Source organism: Castor canadensis, chromosome 11 (assembly GCF_047511655.1).
Source record: "Castor canadensis chromosome 11, mCasCan1.hap1v2, whole genome shotgun sequence".
Taxonomy (NCBI): domain Eukaryota; kingdom Metazoa; phylum Chordata; class Mammalia; order Rodentia; family Castoridae; genus Castor; species Castor canadensis.
The window spans coordinates 63,571,275-63,596,552 of record NC_133396.1 but is presented as its reverse complement, the minus strand read 5'-3'; the positions used below and the strand labels follow the sequence as shown (position 1 = coordinate 63,596,552).

At 48.4% G+C, this 25,278-nt stretch overlaps 1 protein-coding gene across 7 annotated transcripts in view; it reads left to right on the top strand.

Moving 5' to 3' along the window:
* Nucleotides 1–25,278, top strand: part of Spns3 (SPNS lysolipid transporter 3, sphingosine-1-phosphate (putative)) — a 41,295-nt gene that overhangs the window by 4,798 nt on the left and 11,219 nt on the right. For 5 of the 7 annotated variants that reach the window (XR_012438781.1, XR_002213719.2, XR_002213718.2 and 2 more), the window contains 6 exons: nt 4,191–4,327; nt 4,830–4,981; nt 5,628–5,694; nt 6,690–6,838; nt 7,507–7,659; nt 10,347–10,536. Coding sequence is in view for 2 of the 7 variants with exons in the window: in XM_020185967.2 (XP_020041556.2) it covers nt 4,191–4,327; nt 4,830–4,981; nt 5,628–5,694; nt 6,690–6,838; nt 7,507–7,659; nt 10,347–10,536 (848 nt within the window). In the remaining 5 variants the exon portion in view is untranslated. The remainder of the gene's footprint in view (nt 1–4,190; nt 4,328–4,829; nt 4,982–5,627; nt 5,695–6,689; nt 6,839–7,506; nt 7,660–10,346; nt 10,537–25,278) is intronic. The other 2 variants (XR_002213720.2, XR_002213721.2) reach the window with 2 other exon arrangements.

Below are 25,278 nucleotides of genomic sequence, written 5' to 3'. Positions count from 1 at the left end.
CAGGGCACAAAGCAGAGGCACTTTGTGGCTTCTGCAGGGAGGCCTGGGCACAAACTAGAAAGAGCATGGACAGAGTGCTCTGGGGATCTTTCTGCGGGCCACAAGCCTGGCAGGAAGCCAAGCCTTATCTAGCAGTCTGCTCCTGCTGTGCATGACTGTCTGCTCTTTATCTACAAATTAGAATTCAGAAATGAGATAGTGGTCTCAGGGATGGGTGACAACACATTGCTTTCCGTTTAAAAAATGAAGCCAACATTTTTCTCACAATCATTCTGATTTGTTGAGTTGGTTTGGCAAAGCTTTACCAGTTGGCTCTACCAATTGGCTCTGGAGTGGATGATTCCCATAAACACAGTAAACTTGATCTGCTGCAACAGGGTTTGGATGAAAATCTGGTTTACAGAAGTACAGATCGGTTCCAGGACTGATGGAGGCAAAATCCAGAAATGCTCAGGTCCCTTTAATAAAATGGCATAGTGTTTGCGTAGAACCTGTGCATATCCTCCTGTATATTTTAAATAACTCTAGATTGCTTATACTATCTAATGCTATATGAATAGTGGTTATATCGTAGTGATGAGAAAAAAGTCTGTCAGTGCAGATGAATTTTTCCCTAGTATTTTCAAACTGTGGTTGGTAGAATCCAAGGTGTGGGTATGACCCACAGATACAGGGGGCCTGTTGTACACAATAATGCCAAAAATCACATTCTTGGCAACTACGTCAACTTACAATAATATTGTTTTAAAGTCAGCTGAAAATGTCTGAAGGAGTAGGTAGCTCTATAAACTTCTGTAAGAGTCATGTGAACCCAGACCAAGTAGCTTTTCCAATTGCCTGTGACTCTTGGGAGATGAGCTGCACTGACTCTCCAGTCATATTTATAGCGAGAGTGAGACCATCTTGCCTCAATACCCACAACTTTCTTGATTTGAAAGATAATGGCAGTTGAGTCAATGGTGACCTTTGCTTGTTCTTACCATAGAGGAGTTACGGTTATTTCTACAAGGACCTCAATAAGTGAGGTGTTATGAGGGGAAGCGTGTGCTCGTGCCTATGTGTGTATGTGCAGGTGCATATGTGCCTATGCATTTGTGCATGTGGTGTGTGTTGGGCAGTAGATGGAGGAAAGGGTCATCTTTGCAGAAGCAGCCCAAATAGGTTCATGGTAGGGGCAGTAGGCCTGCAGGCCTAATGACCAGGTTGGTCTCTGGTGGCCTCAGGTGGGTTGTTTCACCTTTCTGGGCCATTGTGCACTGGCCCCAAGACTCAGCCTGCTGTCTGTTCACAGGGCTGCGGAGAAGAAGCTGATGGCTGAGAAAGCTTGGTTAAGCTGTGAGGGTGGGGTAGAGGTAGGTGTGGCTCAGGGGTAGAACACTTGCCTAGCATGAAAAAGGCCCTGGGTTCCATCCCCAGCTCTGGCAGAAACGTTTTCTTTTGGCACATAGCTACACTCAGGAGGCTGAGACAGGAGGATCACAAGTTCAAGGCCAAACTGGTTTACATAACAAGACCCTGTCTCAAAAAAAAGAAGAAAGAAGGAGTAAGGTGGGAAGCGGCAAGACAGTGGTCAGGCTCCCTCCAACTCCCATGAGACAGAGAAAGTACTGGAGGAATTATTAGTTAATTAATAATATTTAAAACCATCAAGAGCTACTTGAGAAGTATTCCTAGCTACTTGGGAAGCTGAGATCTGGAGGATCATGGTTCAAAAGCAGCCCAGGCAAATAATTCATGAGACCTCCATTTCTAAAACAACCAGAACAAATTGAACTGGAGATGTGGCTCAAGCACTAGAGCATCTGCTTTGCAAGCTAGAAGCCCTGAGTTCAAACCCCAGTCCCACCAAAAAAAAAAAAAAAAAAAAAGTAATAAAACTAACACTGACTTGTCCCTTACCACACGCCAGGCACCTTTCCAAATATTTTATTAGCTTAATTTTATTTTTTATGATTTGTGGCTGGGATAGTTAGACCTTACTAGACATTTTATGCAACTTTATTTTATTTGTGGTGTTGGGGATCAAACCCAGGGCCTTGTATATTCCAGGCAAGGGTTGTACCACTGAACCACACCCGTCCCCCTACGTGCTTTAACCTTCATGACAATCCCAGGAGGCCGGTATTATTACTATCCCATTTTACTGAAACTGGCTCAGCCATGGAGTCTGGCTCCAGATTCCAACTATTGACTTAATTCCTCCTACCTCATCACAGAAATGAGTAGAACTGGAGATGCAGGAATGAGGTGTTCCTGCCTTCCCATGGAGAAGGTCCTGCAGATGTCCAGGCTTAAGGCATTTTTTACTGGCACTAACATAAAGCCATTCAGATACCATTTTATGTTTTATTTTAGTAGTCCTCTCAATAATCTTATAAAGGAAGTACTAGTACTGTTGCAGAGTTGATGAAATGGGAATAGGGAGAGTGAGAGTCAATAGGCAAAAAGTGATGGGCCAGGATTTGAACCCAAATGATTTCCTTTAGAGCTTTTCTTTTTCTTTTTCTTTCTTTCTTTCTTTCTTTTTTTTTTTTTTTTAACATGGAGTCTACCTATGTTGCCCAGGCTGATCTGGAAGTTCTGAACTCAAGCAATCCTCAGCCTCCTGAGTAGCTAGGACTATAGGAATGGTCATCACACCCAGCTTAGAGCTTTAAAAATCCTTAAAACCTAATATAAAAGACTGGAAACTTGGGCTGATGTCGTGGATCAAGAACCCCGCAGTTCAAACCCCAGTACTGTCCAAACAAACAAACAATAAAAGACTGGGAAAGTATTATAGGCAAACAGCCCAATAGAAAAGTGAGCAAAGGATGTCGAATAAGAACTGTTGCTTAACTTCACAGGGAATAGGACCATGCAGACTAAAACAGCAGAGAGAAACTGTTTGTTTTTCACTAGATGAACAAAAATAAAGTGATTGGTCATATGGAGTGTCCATGAGGGTGCTGGCGCGCACTTCGGCAAGGGTAAATTCAGCCTTTTTGGAGCCCTATTTTGGCAGCAGCTATTAAAATTTTCAATGCCATTGACACCAAAGATCTCTCTCTATGGAGCATTAGGTTGAACTGTATTAAATTGCTGGTTTTGTAGGTCAAAACTGGCCTAATTTCCACAATTACATATGGCTTAACCCAGTACTAGAGCAGGTCAGGGAGAGTGGGAGGGCTGGAATGTGAGCTGGGAAGAACCTGGCCATTCATTGGGCTCAGGAAATGTCAATCATCTGCCCTCAGGGACTGCCGTTCCAGGTGCTGGGGACTAGGTGGAGGAGGGTCTGGACCTACTTTTGTCCACCTGCCAGCTCTCCCAGCTTTGAGGCAGGGACTCACCATCCTCCAAGAATGGAAGTGATTTTATTTAAGACACGGAGGTAGTGTGTGCACTGGGCACTTACCCATGTGGAATATAGCCAGGCAAACCATGGCTATTCCTCACAGAATAGCTAGTATTAGTAAGGGCTTACTTTAAAAGGGATATAGATACAACCTTTCAAGGAAAACCAACTCTTCCCCAGCCTCCTGGAATCATCCCTGGTCATGGTCAATGTGCTCATCTTTTTTTTTTTTTTTTGGTGGGGTCTGAACTCAGGACTTTTACCTCTAGCCCATTTTGCTCTGGTGATTTTGGAGATGAAGTCTCAGCCTCCCAAGTAGCTAGGATTACAGGCGTGAGCCACTGGAAGCCAGCAGTGTGCTCATTCTAAGCTATCCTTGGCTGCTGGTCGAAGCAGGCCTCAGGCTGACTTTTCTGTTGCCAGCAGCAGGTGTGTCAGTGACAAATCAGGTCAGGCCCACTCCCTAGGCTCACAGAGGTCATGTGTTGTGGTAAGGCTAGGAAACTGTCATCCACTCCATGCCGGAGCTCCACATTCATGTCTCATTTCCCTTTGCACAGCCTGGGAAGGTGTTGTCTTCTCCAGTGCTGGGGTGATGCTCAGGGAGGCTTCACGGTGAGCAAGTGGCAGAGCTGTGGTTGACCCAGGCCCGGTGCTGCACACTCTGGGCTAGAGGCTGTGTATTGTATTAGGGCTGAGCAAGCCCCCCTTGTCGTTTTCTCTTCATGCCTTGGACCCACTGCCAAGATGCCAGCTTGCAGCATCTGAGCAGGGCCCCTTCCCAGGCCAGCGGGGCTGTCTGCCCACCCATGTCGTGGGGGGATCCAGGCTGCCCCTTATGTGTCTCCTTCAGTTTTCATCGGCTGCCTGCTGGTGTCTGCACCTGTGTTTGGCTACCTGGGTGACCGCTATAGCCGCAAGGCCACACTGAGCTTTGGGATCCTACTCTGGTCAGGGGCTGGCCTCTCTAGCTCCTTCATCACCCTTCAGGTATGTGTTCATACTCCTCAGCCCCTGGGGGGCCTCTCCCTCTACTTCCTCCCTGTTCCCCTCCTCAGAGCCAGGTGGAGATAGTTCTACTGCCTTCCTGCCCGGGCTGGCTCTGGGATCAGGCTGCCAGGGGTTGGGAGGAAGTGGGGCAAAACCTCCAGGCCTGAAGGGCAAAGCAAACAGGAGGCTCTGTCTTGTACCTCCCACTGCCCCATCTACCTGGTCTTTCTTCCCCGATTCTGCTGAGGGTGGGGTGGGTATGACACTACTGCCTGGGGAACTGGCCTGGTTAGCAGAGACCCAGGGGGAGGGCTCTCCTGGGTGTGGGGCAGGTGGTGACTGAAGGTACCGGCAGGGGTACTCATGTGGGGGGAAGAAGAGGGGTATCTGCAGCCCTGGTTCCTACTCCCTCTCCTAGTGGTTTTGTCATGAGATCCCTTTGGAGCCTTGCCCCATGGGCAATGTTTAGAACTCACTGTAGTCTTGTGCCTGGCTTGCCCAGTATTCTTGGCTCTTCTTCCTGGCCCGGGGAGCTGTGGGTATTGGCACAGCCAGCTATTCCACCATTGCTCCCACTCTCCTGGGCGACCTCTTCGTGCAGGACCAGCGAACCCGAGTGCTGGCCATCTTCTACATCTTCATCCCTGTTGGAAGGTTGGTATTACCCCTAGGTCCACTTCCCTAGGTGGTAAACTGAGGCCCAAAAGAGTCAGACTAGGGGCAAGGCTGGGAATAGGAGAGGTCAGATCACAGCGCTACCCCTTCTTCCCGTCACTTTACCTCTCTGAGCCTCCATTGAGGGGGCTGTGGTGAGGAGTAAAGATTGCAGAAATGCTCCCTGCAGGTTAGTGCACTCCTCTGAGGAGTGAGAAAAAGCAATGGTCTGCTCAGGAAAGGGCAGCCTGGGAGGTGAGGCTGGGAGGAAGTGTGTCAGGGTCACACCCTGTGCTTCCAGCGAGGAGGACAGGGTGAGATTTGCAGTCAGGCCTCTGAGCTCTGACCTGGTTTCCTGAACTTGCTTGACTCAACAGGACAGGGCCTTGGGCAAGAAGGCTGGGGCTGGGGGCATGTGTGTCCTAATATACGGAGAGTGGCACTGGTGCTGGGCTAGAGGCCAGAGGTCACTAGTGACTTGACCAAGGGCAGCAGACACCTGGGCCTCACATGGGCCACTTTTCCCAAGGAGAGGGCTCTGAGCCTGCAGAGAGTTCACTTCTTGGGTCAGGGGCAACCTGGTTTGGGATGGCTTTGGCCCTGACTTTCACCCCTAATGGCCCATCTCCCTTTCCCTTTGTTGCAGTGGTCTGGGCTATGTGCTGGGGTCAGCTGTGGCAAAGCTGACTGGGAACTGGCGTTGGGCCCTCCGAGTGAGTCCAGCTTGCTTTTCTCCCCTCTGCTTTCCCCCGGGCTGGCAGGGACTTTCCAGCCTCTGGTGGCCTTGGCCACTTGGCAGAGTACCCGGCGCCATGGAGGAGCGTCAGTTGTTGGCCGCTTTGGACATTTGGGGCCTCATGTGGAACATAGGCTTATGGGTTCATGACCTTGAGTTCAAATCCCAGCTGCTCATTTTACTACTAGCTGTGCAACCTCAAGCAAGTTGCCTCTCTCTTTGTAGCCTGTGCCCATCTGTAGATGAAATGCTACCTCTGGAATCATGAGGACTGCTGGACAAGGACTGGAAAGTTCCTAGTCCCATTAGCAGGCCCTGATGACAGGCAGTTAGGGCTACTCAGTTAGTGGAGCCAGGACCTGGGAACATACCAGTGGGTCCTGCAGGGATGAGGCTACCACCCGCTCAGCATCAGATAGGGATGTGCAGTACTCAGAAGAAGGAGCTTGGTGGCAGAGGGCTGGGACTCTGTCCTGTGTATGGATCTTTGCTGAGTTGGCACGTGAGGCCATGGAAGGAGAATGGCATCTTAGGCTGGGGGAGCTTGAAGGAGGCTGGTCTGACTTGCTTTGAATTGAACCTTCTCAAGGTCTGAGCTGTTTGAAACTCCCCCAAGGTGGGCAGTGAAACACCTGTCTTTGGAGTATGGGCAGCAGGTTCTCCAGGAGAGGATATCAGGCCAGGAAAAGGGCTGGTTCTTGAGGCAGAAGTACTCAGCAGCTTCCCATTCCCAGCCATCTTGGGCCTACGGATCCCACAGAGGCGCATCTATGCTGAATAGAGGGGCATTCATTAGGTCCAAGGGGACTCTACTCCCTAGAGAGGCTATGCCCTTCCTCAAGAGTGAAAAACAGATATGTCCAGCTCTCTGTATAACCAGTACCAAGTTCAAACACTGTGACTTGTCACTGCTAGGTCTCTAGAGCCACAGTAGCGTGCAACTCCGAGCTTCCTGGGCCCTCTTGTCCCTAGATCATGCCCTGCCTGGAAGCTGTGGCCTTGATCCTGCTCATCCTGCTGGTTCCAGACCCACCCAGAGGAGCTGCTGAGAAGCAGGAGGAGATAGCAGTGGGGAACCCGAGGAGCAGCTGGTGTGAGGATGTCAGATACCTGGGGAGAAAGTGAGTGTCTCTGCTCCCTGTTACCAGCCACAGAGAACCCCAACTGCTTCCAGGGAGTCCTCTCTGCATGTCTCAATGTTTACCACCCTCTTCTTCTTCTGAGCGCCACTTACCTACCCCTCTATCACTTCAGGCTTAGCCCCCCATAGCCTTTTAATGTGACACAAGTGTGGGCTGGGAGGGAGAGCAGGTGGCATGAGTTCCACCCTGAGACTCGGAGCCCCACTTTCTTATTTGCTTAATGGAGTATTTCTGCAGCCTTGCCCACTTCTCTGGGCTGCTTGGAGGATGCCAGGAGCTTGTTGTTTACCTCTCCAAGTCACATAGTGGAGACAGAAAGAACCAATCACAGTCCCAGGACTCATGATCCCCTGCAGCATAGGGCAAAACAGGACTCAGCTCTCTATGTTCCAGAGAGCCATGAGACCCAGTGAGGGGACTCCCAGGGAGATGGAGGCAGGCAGGGACAGCTTCCTGCAGACTGCAGTGTTGGACTGGGGCCTCAGGATAGGAAGACATGGCCCTGTGGATGAGGGAGGCAGGCACGATGTGCGCCAGGGGGATGGAGGTGGGCTGTGGAGGGTCTCAGGAGCATTGGGGACACTGGAACCTATGTGAGGGAGTGGGAGTGGACAGGCCCCTGCAGCCCCAGCCCTCTTCTCTTGCAGCTGGAGTTTTGTGTGGTCGACACTTGGAGTGACAGCTATGGCTTTTGTGACTGGAGCCCTGGGCTTCTGGGCACCCAAGTTTCTGTTCGAGGCCCGTGTGGTGCATGGGCTGCAACTTCCCTGCTTCCAGGAGCCATGTAGCAGTGAGGACAGGTGAGGAAGGAGGGTGAGGGGCATTGGCCCAGCCCAGGGGCTCTGGCTGGGGAAGATCTCAGGAGGCCATGGGCACCTGACTCAGTGTTCCTGGGTACATGGTGCTCTCTGAAGAGGCTCTGGTCACATTCTTAGTACAATTGCATCTGTGAAGTGTGTTCCCTTAGGAGGTTCCAGAGACGAAAACACCTTGGGAGGTCGGTCATTATTCAGTTACCAGAGTGGCAGAGGTTCCTGTGTTGGGTCTCTGCACAGACCTGAGATGCTAATACACCCTCCTGGATTAGGACAGGCCCTAGGTGTGCACAGGGCAGGGGTGGAAGCTGTAGGCCAGGATTCTTAGGATCCTGGTGCAACCACAAGGAGGATTCCAGTGCTGGAACTGAAGGGCGCAGCTGGAGGCGCTGCATGGCGGGTAGTGAGCACCAGCCTTGGAGGTGCAAGTGTACAGCCTGGACAGCTGCTTCCCAGGGTTGTTGTGTAGGAGATGGCGTAGAAGCCTCAGGCCCTTAAGGGCCCTCTTGGCTCTGAGAGCCAGTGATCCTGGAAGGCCTTGCATGGGGAGAGGGGGAGCTCAGAGGGCTTGTTGCTGGGTGTGTCTTCTGCTTGCACCAGGGCCAGTGGGGACCTCCCTCCCCCAACTGCCTGTTGCCTGTTTGAATAGTCAATCCAAAGTCTCACAAAGGTTTTAGAACCTGCCACAGCCAGCTCATTCCAGGACTTAGAGGCGATAACGCTTATCCGGGATCTGAGGTCATTTGACTTGGCTCTGCCAAGCCTTGCTCAACTTGGAAGCTTAGGGAGGTCTGGTGAGGACCTTTTGCTGCAAAGAGCACACATGTGCCTGGCCACCAGGAGTCTCAGCCCTCCAGAGACTGTGTGACCTCAGGCAAGTTTCCACCCTCTCTGGGCTCCACATGCCCTCCTGTACACTGAAGGGATTGCAGTGTGTGTGTGTGTATGCACGTGTTCACATGCACATGATCCGGTCCTCTGCCCATGGGATGAACTTTTCACAGAGGATGAAGGGCAGGTGGTTTCATGGCCTGCAGTTGGTAGTGCCAGTCTTGCACAATCACACTCTTACATCCTTGTGGGAGGTGTGGAGTAATAGCAAGGCCCATAATTCTGGAATTGTTTGGGTCTAGGAGGAGATGGGATCAGGGGGAGGAGGGTGTGGGGACAGTGGGCTTCAAGCCAAGGGAACAGCATGGGTCAAGGGGAAAGCCTGAAAGCACAGGGCAAAGAGAGTTCAGGATGGAGGGAGATGAGAGGGAAGCCACACAGCTGGCCGGGGCTGGTCCTTCAGGGACACTGTGCTGGCTGAGGGCTTGCACAGAGGACAACAGGCAGGTCCTCTGAGGTCTGGGAAGATCTTGGTTAGATTTGGGTGCCCAAGAGTTCATGCTGGTCACTGTCCAAGCTGTGCCTTTGAAGTCCTTTAAAAGGGGCTTGAATGGAGCAAGAAGGTGACAATGTGTACCACTTACCAGCTGAGTGAGCTTGGCCTTAACATTTCTCAGCTCTGCTTTCCTCTTTTCCCCAGAAATTTCCAGAATTCTGGAAGGGAATCCATGAGTTCACTTGCTCAACATGTATTTCTTGATTCTGGGCTCTGTGCTTCCAGGATAGAGTCAAGAAAGCAAAACAAACCTGGGCACTGTTCTCTAGGAGTTCACAGGGGAGAGAATGATGTTGATGATAGAGACATAAATAGTGTTATGAGATCTGATGGAAGTGAAGGGATCAGTAAGGAAACAGAGGAAGGCATTTCTGAGGAGTGGGCATTTGTGATGGGTCTTGAGGAATAAGTAGGAATTTGGTAGGTGAAAAAAAAACAAAACCTAGTACAGGGTGTTCCAGATGAAGGAATGAAAATATGAGGTGAGGACTGGGGTGCTGGATTAAGAGGAGAATAGAGATGGGCATGGGGTTGAGGTGAGCCAGAGTCAGATCACGAAGATGGATGGAGTTGGGACAAATCCTGGTGGGTGTATGATCGGTAGTGGAGAATGTGTGGCAGAGTTTCAGAAAGCACTCTCGGGGGCCTGTACAATGTTATCATGGATGGGCATTTCTCCAGAGGAGAGACACACAAGGGGGAGCCAGACACTCCCAGATCAACTGGATCTGGGAGTAGATGGGTAGCAGGAGGTTGCCTGACAGGTGTTCAGACAGGGGGTGGAGGATGGGATTGGAGGACTAGTGTGTGCCAAGGCTGGACAGGGCTGGGTTTGTCATAGGAGCGCAATATGCTTCATTCCTCTCAGTATTGGAAGTGACAGGAAGAGAAGGTTGAAGCCAGAGAGGGGCCCGAGAATAAAGATTCCCAGGAGGGCCATTTTGGGTGGTGAGAGGGTGAAGAAGGTAACTGGAGGTGAGGTAGGCTGGGACCTGGGGTTCTGAAGTACTGGGCAGATCACCCACATGAACAGTGGTTCCCCAGGGTGAGGCAGGAAGGGCATGGAGGAGAGCGGGGGGAGTCCATGGGTCTCTGACCAGGGTCCTGAGGCCCCAGGACCACTGTTAGGAGGAAGGGAGGGGCAGGTCTGGTCAGGGGCCCACAGCCATAGTTCCCTGGAGGTACTAGATCATACCCCTGGCCAGGTAGCTAGGCTGGGGAGTCGGGGGGGTAGGGCCAGGATGCAGCACTGACCCAGCCTTCTCTTCTCTGCTCATTCCATCAGCCTGATTTTTGGGGCACTGACCATTGTGACTGGCATCATTGGTGTCATCCTGGGGGCTGAAGCTGCAAGGAGGTACAAGAAAGTGAATCCTAGGGCTGAACCCCTCATCTGTGCCTTCAGCCTGCTTGCCACAGCCCCCTGCCTCTACCTGGCACTCATCTTGGCTCCAACCGCCCTCCTGGCCTCCTATGTAAGTGAGGGCTCCTCCAGAGGGGGTGGGAGCCTCAGTGGCTATGGCTCAGTCCTACTGTATCAGTTCTCAGCTCTTGTTAGTTAGGTTCCCCAAGTGCTGCATGGCTAGGATGGGGTGGATGTGGAACTGAAGCCTCTCTGACTTTGGAGTGAGTCCTTTGAGTTCCTGGTGGGTGCTTTGATTTGAAAGCATGTGAGCCCAGGGGGCAGAGAAGATTCTCTGCAGGATACAGATGAGGAAATCGAGGCCAGGTGGTCCTAGCCACAGCAGACCCTGCTAAGATGGCTGTAATTGTGGTAAAAGCAGGTTTTCCAAATCTGCACTCTGCATCCCAGGGACGAGGGCACTACTCCCAGCTCCCAGCCTCATCTTGAATCTGTTCCTTGTCCATGCACCCTCAACCCCTTCTCTTTCTGCAAACCCACCTCAAAGACCATTTCTTCCAAAAGCCTTCCCAGTCCTCTGTCCCATGGTAGAATTTACTGTTCCTGCTTAGGCTTGGCCTGTGTTTGGGCCCATTCGGCACCATGGTATATGCAGCTGTGTCCTCAGACAGGGAGCCCCAAGGCAGAGATGGGCTCCTGACAATCTCTGTGTGCAGAAGTGCTTGATCCCTGCAGCCCCAGCCCTGCCTGTCCCCTAATGGGACTGGGCCATTGCTTCTGTGAAGATGGCACCAGCCCAGCCTAATCAGTCCCCAGTCCCATGGCTCCAGGTACTGTTGCTGTGCCTAGGGGTCCCCACCTCTGTGGTCACCATGCCGTTGCATATGCATGCAGGTTCACTCGCAGGCTGGACTTGGACAGTAAATGATAAGTACTTTCTTCTCCCACCAGCTCAGGGGTTGCACAGAGGAGGACCTTTGTGGGCACTCAGGAACCCCAACATTTAGCAACCAGGGAGAAAGGCTGATTTCCCTTTTGGCAGCACCAGCAGCACCATCTTCTCTGGGGCTGGGGTTACTCAGCTGAAGAAAGAGATTTGTTTGTTTGTTTGTGTTGGTGCAGTGCAGAGAATTGAACTCAGGGCCTTATACTTGCTAGGCAAACTCTCTGCCACTTGACCCATGTCTCTTTCTCTTTTGTTTTTGCAACAAGTTCTTACTGTATAGCCCAAGATGGTCTTGAATTTGGGATTCTCCTGTCCCAATGCTGGGATTACAGTTGTGCACCACACCCAACTAGGGCATCTTTCAATAAATGCCCAGCCTGACTTGGAGCCTCCCTCTGTGTAAGCTGATGGGCTGCACGGGATGCTTCTTTTTCTGGAATGTATCTTAAGGTGTGGGTGAAGCTCACCTGTTGTACCAGCCTTGGGTTTCAGCTGACTTTCCTGGAGACTGGAAGAGGCTGTCACCAGTTCCTTCTGTAGGTGCTCTTATTTAGTCTGCTTGACACTGTGATGAGAAGTTTTTTCTCATCCCACTTGACAGATTGGAAAACTGAGGCCTACAGAAAGCAACAGACAAATGTTGGGACAGACAAAACTCCAACTCAGCCCGAAAGACACCAAGTCTGTGTCCCTATCTCTCCCATGGGAGAGAAGCAGAGTGTGGGCCCCACTGGGCTGCAGCAAATGTCTCCTGCTGACTGACTGGATGGGGTGGGGGAAATGGACCATTCCTTCTGGCTGGTGGGAACTGGTGGGGACCACTGGGGCCTGACCTCCAGGGAGACTGAAGCCCAGGCAGGTGGAGACCCTGTCAAAGTCCTGTCCCTGCATTAGCCAGCTGGGACTAGAGACCCCCTGCCAGCTCTGCTTCTGTCAGTCTTGTTTGGCTCTGGGAGGCTGCTCCTTGGCTGTGTTTTAGAGACATAGCTATCCCCCACTCTGCAGACTGGCTCATCTCCAGAGCTGGATGGATCATCTAGAAGTGACATTGCGTCTTAGCCAAAAAAGCCAGTTGGAGAAAATCTTCTCCTGGCCTGTCTGGGGGGCGGGGGGGGGCTGAAGGGTGGGAAGGTAGGCAGGGCCCGGAGGTGCCCATTCTCTGCTATAGAAGCTGCTTAGCCTGAAGGATACCCACTGGTGTATCCTTGATCTAATGGTCAGAATTTCAGCTTCCCCCACTCCCCCTAGTCTGTGCCTCTGAGGTCTACCTGACTTTCTGACGTGGCTCCTTCCCAGCAGCCATCATTTACAAAGTCCTTACCCTCTCCAGTTCTGCCCCTTCTTCCCACCTGTCCCTCTGCACTGCCTGGCTCCTGCCTTGCCAGCTTTCTCTAGGACAGTCCTGGAACTTTCCTCGCCTTCCTGCTCACCCAACATGGTATGCCCTTCTCACACGGCCAAGGTGAGCTTTCTGACACCATGGACTCTCCCTGCTCAAAAGCCTTGCATGGCTCCATGGTGCCTCTGGAACTAGGTCCAACTCTGCATCCTGGCTTTCAAAGCCCTCATGAATTGCTGTGACAACCTCACTGGCCTTTCCCCCTCTGTAGTTCTGTCATGTAGGGCCCTTCCTGATTCCCAGGATGTCCCCCATGTTTGCCCTTCCCTCTGTCCCCCATCTTCCCCCTTCTCCATACACCAAGTCATTCTGGGTCTTCAAGGGCCAGCTTAGCACCATCTCCTCATGGGATCTTCCCTGACTGCTGACCTGACCCTTTGTCTCCATCCTAGCTTTCTTCGCACTGTCATCCCTGTGTTGCAGTTATTTAGCTGTGACTCTCCCCACTCCCACAGCTTCCCCGCTGAGGGTTCTAGAAGGGCTCAGGTCCGGTTCTAGTCCTTTCTCAGAACTTCAGCCTGAAGCACAGTGTCAGGCACATGGGTGGGGTGCGGATACATCTTGGCTTTTTGAATGAAGAATTTAGTAACAAGCTGCTTGTATTTATTCAACAGATATTCATTGAGTGTGATAAGTTCTAGTTTATATAGCAGTGTAGAAAACAGACCAAAATATCTTTGCCTTTGGGGGACTTAAATTCTCATTGGGAGACAGAGACAACAAGAAAGACACTTAAGTAAAAAGCTTAGTGTGTGGTACATTCCTGTAATCCCAGCACAAGGGAAGTTGATGCAAGGAGATCGTGAATTGGAGGCCAGCCTGGGCTACTTATGAAATCCTATGTCAAAATAAGCAAACAAATAAAAAAAACAGATACATAGGTAAAATTCACAGTATTTCAGATGGTAAAGAAAATTAGAGCGTGGAAGGGAAGTACAGAGAATGCAAGTGTTGTGGGGAGAGAGCCGTAATTTTATGTAGGGTGAACAGAGGGTTCACTGAGAAGGTGATTATTTATTATTATTATCTTTTGTGGTTCTGGGATTGAAACCAGGTTCTGTAGCATTCTACTACAGAGCCACAACCCCATTCCTGGAAGGCAATTACTGAGTGAAGAGTTATAGAAAGTGAAAGAGTGAATTATGTGGATATTTGGGGGGACAATGTTCTAGGAAGAGGGATCAGTGAGTGTAAAGGATCAGGAGTACATCCGGTGGGTTTGAGGAATGGCAAGGAGACCACTGTGATTAGTATGGGGAAGGAAGGGGAAGTGGGACATAAGCACAGAGAGGATGAGGGGGACCAGAGCATATCAGGCCTGTGGACACAGGGTAGAGTTGCTTTCACTGGGAGTGAGGTGGGATTCTGTGCTAAGAAGCTGGAGGTCTGACTTTGTCTTTTGTCTCTGTTGAGATGGTTGTGCGGTTTTGTCTTTTCATCTAATACTGTAGTGTATTACATTAATATTTATTCGCTTAACCAACTTTGCATTCCTGGGCTATGTTCTTCCCTGGTCATGGGGTATAATCATTTTTACATATTGCTGAATTTGACTTTGTAGTATTTTGTTGAGGATTTTTGCATCTATATTCATACTGAATCATATTGAACATTTTAGGGAATATGTATATTTGCATTTATATTCTTGTGATATCTTCGTTTGGTTTTGATATTAGAGTAATGGCCTCAGAATGAGATGGCAAGTGTTCTTTCCTTTTCTGTTTTTTGGAAGAGTTTATGAAGGATTTGTGTTAATTATTCATCTTTAGACATTTGGTAGAATTCACAGTAACGCCATCTGGTTCTGGGCCTTTGTTTGGAAGAAGTTGTTTGATATGAACTCAATATTTACTTGTTATAGGTCAATTCAGATTTCTCTATTACTTCTTGAGTCAATTTCAGTAGTTTGCATTTTTCTAGGAATTTGTACATTTAATCTAGGCTAATCTAATTTCTTGTCATACAGTTGCTCACGATATTTCTCTATCATCCGAGTCCCACTGTGTAGCCCAGGATGGCTTCAAACTTGGATCCTCCTGCCTCAGTCTCCTGAGTGCTGGGATTATAGGTGTGCACCACCAAATCTGGTTTTAATTTTGCTGATCTTTTCAAAGAACCAACTTTTTGTTTTAATGATTTTCTCTTGTTTTTCTATTACCAAATTTATGTTTATAGAATCACTGTGGCTACTCTGTTGAGAAGACTGGGGTGGTAGCAAGAACAGAAGCAAAGAGGAGTCAGGAGGCTGTTGCTGTAACACAGATGAGAGCTGAAGGTGCTTGGACCAGAGTGTCAGCAGTGGTAGTGGTGAGAAGTGGTTGGGTTACAGATGTATTTGGAAGGTAGTGTGTCAGAATTTCCTAATAGCTTTGATGTGGAATATCAGAGAAAAAAAAGTCCTAGTCGAGTCCTGGGATACTGGCCTGAGGTGCTGGAGTAGGGAAAGGCTGAAGTAGGGAAGTGAGCTGGAACAACAGCTTTAGGGGAAGGCCAACAGCTTGCCTTTGTGCCCGCAGTTTGTGTGGGAGGCTGTCATCCAAGTGGAGGTGTTGGTAGAGAGTTATGCAGGAGTCTGAGATCCAGGGGACATGGCCTCCCACCTAAAACTTCAGTGGGTGGTCTGGCTGCAGATCACCACAATGATGTCATTAGGGTTAGAAAGGGCTTCAAAAGGGACTAAGGAATTGGCTTTGTCAACCTTTGAAATAGGAAGAGTTACATTAGACTCTTCTACTCAGCCATCATCCATCCATCTAACCATCCATCCCATTTACCTTCTTGGATTGTGGGAACCAAAGTCCTTTGTGTACCACCTCTGCTGCTGAAGGAGTGAGCCCTGGGGAGACAGGCTCCCAGAACTTCTTGGGAAGGGCCGATGGGAAGATGGAGTGTGTGCTGGAGTGTGCATGCATCAGGGGGGAATGCATTCAGGTCCACGAATAGAAGTATGTATGTGTGTGCTCTTTTGTGTACATTGATGAGTGCATGTATATCCATGCTGAATGTATATTGAGTGTAACATGTAAAGTCATGTTGGTATGTGCGTGGGGTGTATGAGTGTGTCCACCGGGCTGTTTATATGCATGTCTGTGTTTGAGCGTGTCCATGTATGTGTGTCAGGGGATGCAGATATTTACATGGGATATGTGCGCACTCGTGCATCTCTGGCTAGATACAGCTTTTCTTTACTGCTTTTGTGGCTGAAACTGCTTTGTGTGGGAAGGAGAGGTTTGGCAGCAGTGTGTCTGCTTCCAAATTTCTGGAATAGAGACTAAATTGTGCTGTGGGCTTCATGGAAATGAAGTTTTTGAGCATATATAAAGTCTGGTCTGGGGCTTCCCCTGGGGTGCCCAGGCCCTGTGGCCACCTGCGGGTGCAGAGGGCTCCATCTCTTCCATCCTTCCAGTTCTCTTGGCAAGGGAGCCGGACTTCTCAGCTGTTAATTAGGATCCAGACACACACGCAGCAGGTCTTGGCTCATACCCTTTCCTTGGCCTCCTTCCCAGAGCTACTGCCCTTCAGAGGAGAAGAGGTTTGGACTTCGAGAAGGGACTGAATCAAAGGCAGGGGCTCCCCATTGCTGACCTGGTGGCTGGAGGACGTGACTGAATGTTGACAGTCCTCCTGTGGTGGGCTTTGTGTTCAGGATAGCAGTTAGAGACAAGGTATGGGGGTGAGCATTCTCTGAGGAGTCTACAAGACCTGGACTGCACTCCTGCTTTGTCACCTCCTGGTTGTGTGACCTTTACCTAGGGCAAGAGCTTGACCTTGCTGAGCCTCAACTCTAAGCAGTGAAACCAAGGAGGCTACTCCCTGCTGCTTGGCTTCATTGAGGGGATAAGTAAATTTTGAGCCTGTTGTAGTTACTAGGATTATGTGACAAAACTTGGTGACTCAAAATAAGAAAGCCATGTGTTGTGCTCACAGATTTTCAGTTTGGGCAAGGCTCAGTTGGGGGCAGGAGGGGATGATATCTCTTTTCCACTTGATGCTAGCTAGGTGGGATGGGGGCATGGGGTGCCAGATCAAGGAAGGCCAGGGCTGTCTGGCGGTTGATGAGAACTTAGCTGGAGCTGTTGGCTGGAACACCTGCCATGGCCTTCCCATGTGACCTGGGCTTCCTCACAACATGGTGGCCAGATTCCAAGCACTAGCATCCCGAGACAGGTGAAGCCACATGGCCTCATGTGACCCGTCATAAAAAGTTGCTGTGAAGGTGATATTTGGCTGCATTCTGTTCTTTGCTTGAGGTACACTTCCTGCTCAGATTAATGGGATAAGGAATGGAAAATAGTCAGCCACAGTGCCCTAGGGACTCCCTGTCCCCTGTTCTCTGGGTCCTGTTGAGGTCTGATCTTGCAGGGAAGAGTGTCTACACATGTGGCTGGGAGGCCACTGAGGTATGGGTCTCCATCTCTACGCTGCTCTTCTCATCCCCCAGGTGAGGATCCTGGGGTCTGATGCTTATCTTCACACCCCGCTCAGCCTCCTGAGCACCTGAGGCCTCGAGGGGAGGTGAGTCAAGGCCATGGTGAGGTGGTAGGAAGGCAGGTCTCAGCCAGGAGGAGCAGCAAGACCCCCTACTCCCATCAAATATTTTCCAAGCACCTCCCATATGTCAGACACTTCCAGGTACTGGCGAACAGTATTGAACATGGAATGAAATAAAAATGTGGAATGAATTAGACAAGGATAAGTTCTGTGGAGAGTAACAGAGCAGGGAAAAGGACCAGAAGGGTGATGGTGCAAGAGGTCAGGTGAGAGGCTTTGCTGTGATGACAATACCAGTAGCAAGTAAAGGGAAAGAACCACGGGGATATGCGGGGTGGAGCAGGGAGGAGCCCTCCATACAGGGGAATGGCAGGTGCAAAGGCCCTGAGGGGGAAGGTATGGCTAGTGTTGTTGAGGAAATGTGCCTGGGGTGAGGCAAACCAGTAAACAATGGAAGAGATGAGGTTGGAATCATGGCTCTGGCAAGTCAGGGTGCAGAGGATCATGTGGGGCCTTGGATGTACAATGAATGTGACTTCACGTGAGATGGGAGACCACTGAGGATGTCCTGCACAGAAGTGAATGCTCTGACTTGTGACTTGTATCAGTTATCTATTGGTGCTTAACAAATCCCCCAAAACTTAGGGGTGTAAACCCACCATTACTCTTAAGATTCTGTGGATTGGTTGGCCAATCTTGCTGCTGGGTTGGCCTGTGGCTCACTGATGTGGGCTGCTTGACCTGGATGGGACTTACATGTCCATGCTGCCCTTCCTCACGTCTGGCTGCCAGCTGGGGCTCCTTGGTCCTTGGTTCTTTTTCATGTGACTTTTTATGTTCCTTCATGGTGGTCCCAGAGTCTCCTAAGAAACCAAAGTGGAAGTTGCAAAGCCTCTTAGACACAGGCCAGGAATGTGAATCAGGATCATTTCTGCCTTCTTATATTAGCAGGCCCAGGTTCACTGTGTGAGGGGGTGGGGGACAATAAAAGTAGCATGAGTAACAGGGTGCTTGATAATTATTGACCATGTAATGTGAGGGGTTCTCTCTCGCTGCTGTGTTGAGATAGAATGAAAGGAGATAAAGGCAGAAATGGAAAACAATGATGTTTTCCAATACTACAAGTCAGAGAGGGCTGTGGCTTGGACCGGGTTACTTATGGAAGAAGTGTGGAGAAGTGGTCAGATTCTGGGTATATTTTGAAAGTAGAAAGGCAGGATTTCCTGACAGATTGGGTGTGAAGTGTGAAAGATAGGGAGGGGGCAAGGGTGACTCCATGACTTTTGACCTGAGCAACAACAACCATGGAGCTGGCATTTCCTGAAGCGGGGGAGATGCCTGAGGGAGAGGCGGGATGCTTATTTTAAAGGTTTTTTGGAGGAAGTAGATTTAGAGTTCATTTTAGGCATGTTAAATTTGGGCTTCCTTTTGGGACACCTGACTGGCTATGTTAAGAGGCAGCTGAATGAGATGAGCCTGGAGTTTAGGAGAGAGGTCTAGGTTGGAGGTTTAAAGCCACAACACTGAATGAACTCAGCAGGGGAATGAGCAGAGAGGGGAGGGAAGCAACCCTGAGATGAACCTCTGGGGCACTCCCAGGGCGTGGGTCCATAGCACCGACCATCCTGAACTCAAGGGTTGGGACCAACAATCCAGTCTGCTACACTGTTTCAAATGACCTTCATAGTTTTACTTGGGGGCAACTTAAAAGAAAAACAGAACCCAGTACCACAAAAAAAAAAAAAAGACATTTTTTGATTGGTGGCATAGCTCAAGTTGTAGAGCACCTGTGTGAGGCCTGTGTTCAACTCCCCAGTACCGCAAAAACAAAACAAAACAAAACAAAAAGCAAAAAACGAAACCAAACCAAACCAAAACACCAAACCAGAAAGTACAAAGAAGAAAATAACAGTTATCCACATTTTCATCTTCCAGAATTAACTAGTCTTAACATTTTGGCCTTTTTCTTCCATGTATGTTGCTTAATTAGATGGCCATCATTCTATGTGTCTTTCTACATTCATGCACAGGTTTATAGTTAGAAATAGCTATTCAACTGGGGTAATATGGTGGTATAATTTTAGAAACAAGATTTATTGAGATGTAATTCATACATCGTACAATTTTATCCATTTAAGCCTTCCATTTCAATGGTTTTTAGTATATTTATGGAGTTGTATAACCATTGCCACATCAATTTTAGTTTTTGAGATAGAAGTCTTGCTATGTTGCCCAAGCTGATCTTGAACTCCTGAGCCCAAGTGCTCCTCCTACCTCAGCCCCCTGAGTGCTGGGACTATAGGTGCCTGCCATCACACCTGGCTACCACAGCACTCTCAGAATATTTCATCATGCCAGAGAGAAGCTGCATAACCATTAGCAGTCAGTCCCATTTCCACCCAATCTGACCTCCCCACCCCAGCTCCAGGCAACCATTGATCTACTTCTTGTCTTTAGAGAGTGCCTATTCTAGACATTTTTAGGAATAGAATCATAGTGTATGTTTAATTTGCCTGAATCTACCTGAAGAAACTGAGGTGAAATCAAAGCATTATATTCAAATTAATTGCAAACCTTTGGGTTAATTGATAAGCCCAGCTATGAGAATTCCTCCCTTCTTTCATATCTCCCCAGTCTCCTGATTTTTGCTAGTTATATTTGTATTTTTATGTTTTCTAGAGTTGTGACATTCACAATCTGTCCTCTGTATATAATCCTTGTGGTTATTTGACAGTGGTCCTATATTTATATAGATTCAATGCCCATTATCAGTCTCTATAGGTTTTATATAGGTTTTCTAACTCTAATATTCTTTATTTTGCTTCACTTCTTTTTTTTTTTTTAATTTTTGCTGAGACTGGGTTTAAACTCAGGGCTTCACCGTTGCAGAGCAAACACTCTGCCACTTGAACTTGTCCATTTTTTCTCGTGTTATTTTGGAGATGGGGGTCTTGTGAACTCTTTGCCCAGGCTGGCCTAGACTGGCGATCCTCAGCCTCCCAAGTAGCTAGGATTACAGGCATGAGCCACTGGTGCCTGGCTCTGCTTCACCTCTTAACTGGACATATGTTGTGGCTAAATGGGTTGAAATAGTCTTTTTTTTTTTTCTTAGCTTTTGAGACAGGGTCTTGCTGTTAACAATGAGCTGGCTGGGGACCTTTGACTTTACTCAAAAATTGTGGTAATCCTAGATCCTTGGGTGCCAAAGGCTTATTGACTGGGTTGACAGATTCAGAGACTTATCACGGTAAAGCCCCGAGAACTACACTTATACCTTTAGGCTTTAAAGCCAGGGAGGGGTGAGGATAGGTAAGACACCTAAAAAATTAGCTAGCATTTGTTGCCCTTAACACAGAGAAACTAAAGCAGATACCTTAAAAGCAACTGAGGCCAACAGAAAAAGGGGACCAGGAACTAGAGAAGAGGTGAGATCAAAAAGAATTAACCTAGAAGGTAACACACACACACAGGAAATTAATGTGAGTCAACTCCCTGTATAGCTATCCTTATCTCAACCAGCAAAAACCCTTGTTCCTTCCTATTATGGCTTATACGCTCTCTACAACAAAATTTGAAATAAGGGCAAAATAGTTTCTGCTGGGTATTGAGGGGGTCGGGGGGAGAGGGAGAGGGCGGAGTGGGTGGTAAGGGAGGGGGTGGGGGCAGGGGGGAGAAATGACCCAAGCATTGTATGCACATATGAATAATAAAAAAAAAAAAGCCAGATACTAATGGTCCTAAGTGTTCAGCTTGGAAGCTTATTGCTCTGGGCTTTGACTTCCAGTGGACCAGCACTTGGCAGCTAGTGAAATCCTCAGCTCTAAGCAGCAGTTGGTGGCAGCAGCAGTCAGCAGCAGTCAGCACCAGATAGTGTTACAGCTTCTAAGCCTTGGGTGTTGGGAGCCTTGGCCTTTAAGGCTTGGCAGCTCCCTGGAACTCTTCTAGTGACTTGGCCCTTTAATCTTTCATTTTGGCTCTTCATAGCCTTTGCTGTCTCTATAGTGCCACTGTCCTTTGTCATTTCTGTCTCCTCTGCTCCTTGCCGTCTCTGTCTCTGTCACTCTCTGGAACTCTTCAGTTGCCTTCTTCTCCCCACTGTTGCCGCCACTGCCTCGGATGCTACCTCTTTTCCATGTTGTCAGATCAGCCTGTTCTACCCATGACAAAGATCACAAGTAGGTAAGAAGAGACCATTCAGGAGGATCTTTTTATTGGGCCTAATATTGCAACACCAGGGGCAGCACAGGAGGGTGTCTCCCAGCTGACTCCAAAACAGCCAAACAGCCTGGTTATCAAGTCAGAAAAGGGACATGGTTGGTTGTGGCATGAACATGTGGCATTGTGATTATTATTTTTATTTATGTTTTGGCATTATAATTTTTACCTATCACAGCCCAGCTTCCAGTTTCACTAATTGCAGCCCTTACATAAAGGCCAATCACAGGCCTCACATTGTACCAACCATAAACTTTTTGCTGAGCCACTGGAGGAAGTGCTCCCACTCTAGGCTGAGTGAGTACAGCTGCAAGGTGAACAGGGTCATCTAGAGTTCACTGAAGCTTGACTTAGAGTGACTGATGTCTTCCAAAGCCAGTGCAGGTGTCTGGAGTGGTTATGACTGAAGCAAGGCCTTCTAAAACAAGAGTCTTGTCTTCAGTGGTAGTGGTCCGATGGCCAGAGTGAAGTGTTCCTCTGAGTCGTCGTGGAGGATTTAAAACAGATGGGTATGTTGGAGCAGTCCTATTATTTGCCAAGGGGCTATGTGTTGTCAGTTTCATGCTTGAGGCAGCCAGGCCAACTGATCTGACAAACAGTTATTCAAGCAGTTGAGTGGCTTATTCCTGGTAATTCAAGTTATTTGAAGGAGAAAAGCATCAAGGAGTATACATCAAAGAATTAACATGAAAATAATGTTCTTCACAGTGCTTAGCTGAGGCTTAACACCCAATGCATTAGGGCAAATGCCCCTAGGGAGGGTTGGATCACTCTAACTTGTCTCATTGCTATGTAGCCCCATCCAGGCTGGCCTCAGGTTCATGATTCTCCTGCCTTTGCCTCCTGAGTGTTAAGATTACAGGTGTGAACTACTGTGCCTAGCTTTTGAGATAGTCTTTGACTCTTTACTTGAAAAATATTCAACTGGATGTAATGTTTTTGGGTTAGCTTTTCTTTCTTTCCCTACTTTGAAAACATTTGCTCTGTTGTCTTCTAATATCAAATATTGTTATGGAGAATAAAGTTAGTCTGATTTTAAAAGTCTTTAATGTTCTGCTTGGGCGCCGGTGGTTCACACCTGTAATCCTCACTACTCGAGAGGCAGGGATCAGGAGGATTGCAGTTTGAAGCCAGCTTGGGCTCGAAAAAAACCATTAAAAAGAGCGGGGGGTGGGGGGAATGGTGGAATGGCTCAAGGGTAGGCCCTGAGTTCAAACCCCAGAACTGCAAAAAAATCTTTAATGTTGATTCATTTTATCCATGCAAATATCTGAACATTTTAATATTTTCTCTTGATGCAGCAGCTTAACTAGTTAGTATTAGTCTCTATTGCTGTGTAACAAATCACCCCAAACATACTTAGAACAAAATACATTGTCTCACAGTCCATGTGGCTCATAAATCTGGGCACAGCTTAGCTGGGTCTTCTTTTTTTTTTTTTTCTCTTAAGTAGTTGTGGGTCTCAAACTCTGGACCTCCCAACCTCTAGGCCAGCACCCTAAGAGTTGAGCCACCCTGCCAGCTGGAGTGGAGTTTTTTGGCATTATTGGGGTTTGAACTTAGGGCCTCACTTAGGGTCACCAAAAAAAAAAAAGAAGTCACAGGGCTGGAGGAAAGGCTTAAGTGGTAGATGGCCTGCCTAGCAAATGAAAGGCCCTGAATTCAAACCCCAGTACTGTAAGAAAAAAAACCCAAAACCTAATTACAGATTCAAAGCAAGTCACTAGGTCCATACTTTGGGTGGGGGGTGTTACACAAAGGTAGGAATACAAGGAAGCAAGTCAGAAGGTGCTGCTAAGAAATATCTCCATGTCAAATACTCCATAGCATATCAAAATTTCCTCAGCAGTGTTCTTCTGTCTGCCGGATCAGAGTTTTATCTGTTTGAATTGTTCTTAGTCTCAGTGCTGGCTGGGACTAGGATGAGGCAAGCAGACCTCCTAGGGAGCAAAATTTAAGGATTGTGCAGCCCTGAGAGTGAACACCTCCTTAATTGTGTACCCTAGTGCCTCTTTTGCTCCATCCTAGTTCACACCCTGTCCATCCTTGTCTGTCTTCCACATAGCTGTCCTTCTCTTTAAAAAAAATTCTTTTTGGTGATACTGGGATTTGAACTGTGTTAGGCAGGCACTCTATCACTTGAGACAAGCCACCTCTTGGTCTTTTTAAAAATCACCAAGACTTTTTCTCTATCAGTAATTATACTCTTATTAGTATCTATTCTAAATTTGTTAATTCTGTAATGATGCTGTTCATTTCTTAGCTTCACCATTAATTTTGTTAGACTTTTATGTCGCATTCTATTGGGTGTTTGTTTTATCTTTGAGAACTTTATTGAATTAACTTCTTATATTGTTCTATAGTTTGAAGCAATTATAAGGAACTTCTGTTAGTCTTCTTATCATCTATCTTTTAGGTTGGGTTCTGCCTCCATCCATCTTTCTTTCTTTCTTTCTTTTTCCCTCCCTCCCTCCCTTCCTCCCCTCCCTCTTCTCTATATATCTACATAGTTCTTTTGGTGTGCGCTGATTGCTTTCCCCTAACCTTGGTGTGGGCAGCTGTGCTCAGACACTGAAATTGCTTTGCTATCATAGTTCTTGACTTTCATCCAGGCTCCTCTGTAACCATCCCCTTCTGCAGAGGGGCTGTAGTTTGAGAGATGAGCATTAGGTTCCACAGACTTTTCTGTTGCCCGAGGGGATTGCACGGCTCAGGCAGCAGTATGGATGGAGTCTTTGTTAGAACACCTGGACTCTGCTCTCTCTTCTGAGATTTAGGTAAATGCTATGTATACCAGGGTAGACTCTGTTTAATTGCTGGGTGCACCTTCTTATAGGATGGGGTCTGCCCTCAAGCTGGAGTGGAGGCAGTGACTGGAGTCATTGTTCACTCTCTCCATTTCCCCCTTTCTCTCCAGCAGCTTGTTCTGCTGGTTCTCTGTTAAGGATGTCTACTCAATTTATTTCTCTCCAGATAGGAGAGCTTTGTTGAGTGGCTTTGGGATGTGAATCTGAGAAGGGCTATACTCCAGAACCATCTGCCTTTTTGCTTGGATGCCAGTATTTAATGTTTATTTCATTAGATTTTGTTCTTTTCTTTGGTGAAAAACATTTTTTTTCCTGATGTACTATTTTTTGCTTCTGGAGAGAAGGAAAGTCTATGATGCAGATTCTGTCCTTCATCTTTAGCCAGGAGTTGTTCCAGATAACCCCAAGTCACTGTCCAGCCCAAATTTGATCACCACCCAAAGTGGTGTGGTTACCGCCACACTGAACAGAGTCAATGTGGCCGTCCCCAAGCCCTCACATCTGGGAAGAGTTGCCTCTCTTCTCAGCCTTGACAATACCTGAGTGAGGACATGAACTGGAGCTTGGCACCTGCTCCCAGGGGAGCTTGTAAGGTGGTTGTCAGAGGTCGACCAGGATGTGTATCTTCCATAGCTGTAGTCAGGGTCTGTAGAGGATTCAGGGATGGCCATATGATCTGTTCCTGGCCCCCATGGTGGCACCAACAGTGGGGCTATGGCCCTGGGGCTTCTTGGATAAGACCTTTTTCTCTTGCTTTCTGGGCTGGAGTAACCAGGCTCTCCCAGGGGCTGCCTCAGAGGGGCTGAGAAAGGCTTCTGTCCTTCCTGTGGGGCCCTACCTCCCTATCAGGATCTAGCAGGTGTCTCTTCTTGGATAACAGCACAGCCCACCAACAGAGTCCACAGCCTGGCTGAATTCCCTAGGAGGACCCCAGAGCTTGCTCCCTTTGCTGCCTCCCTCCCCACCTGCCAGTTGACCAGGTTGTTGGGTTGCTGC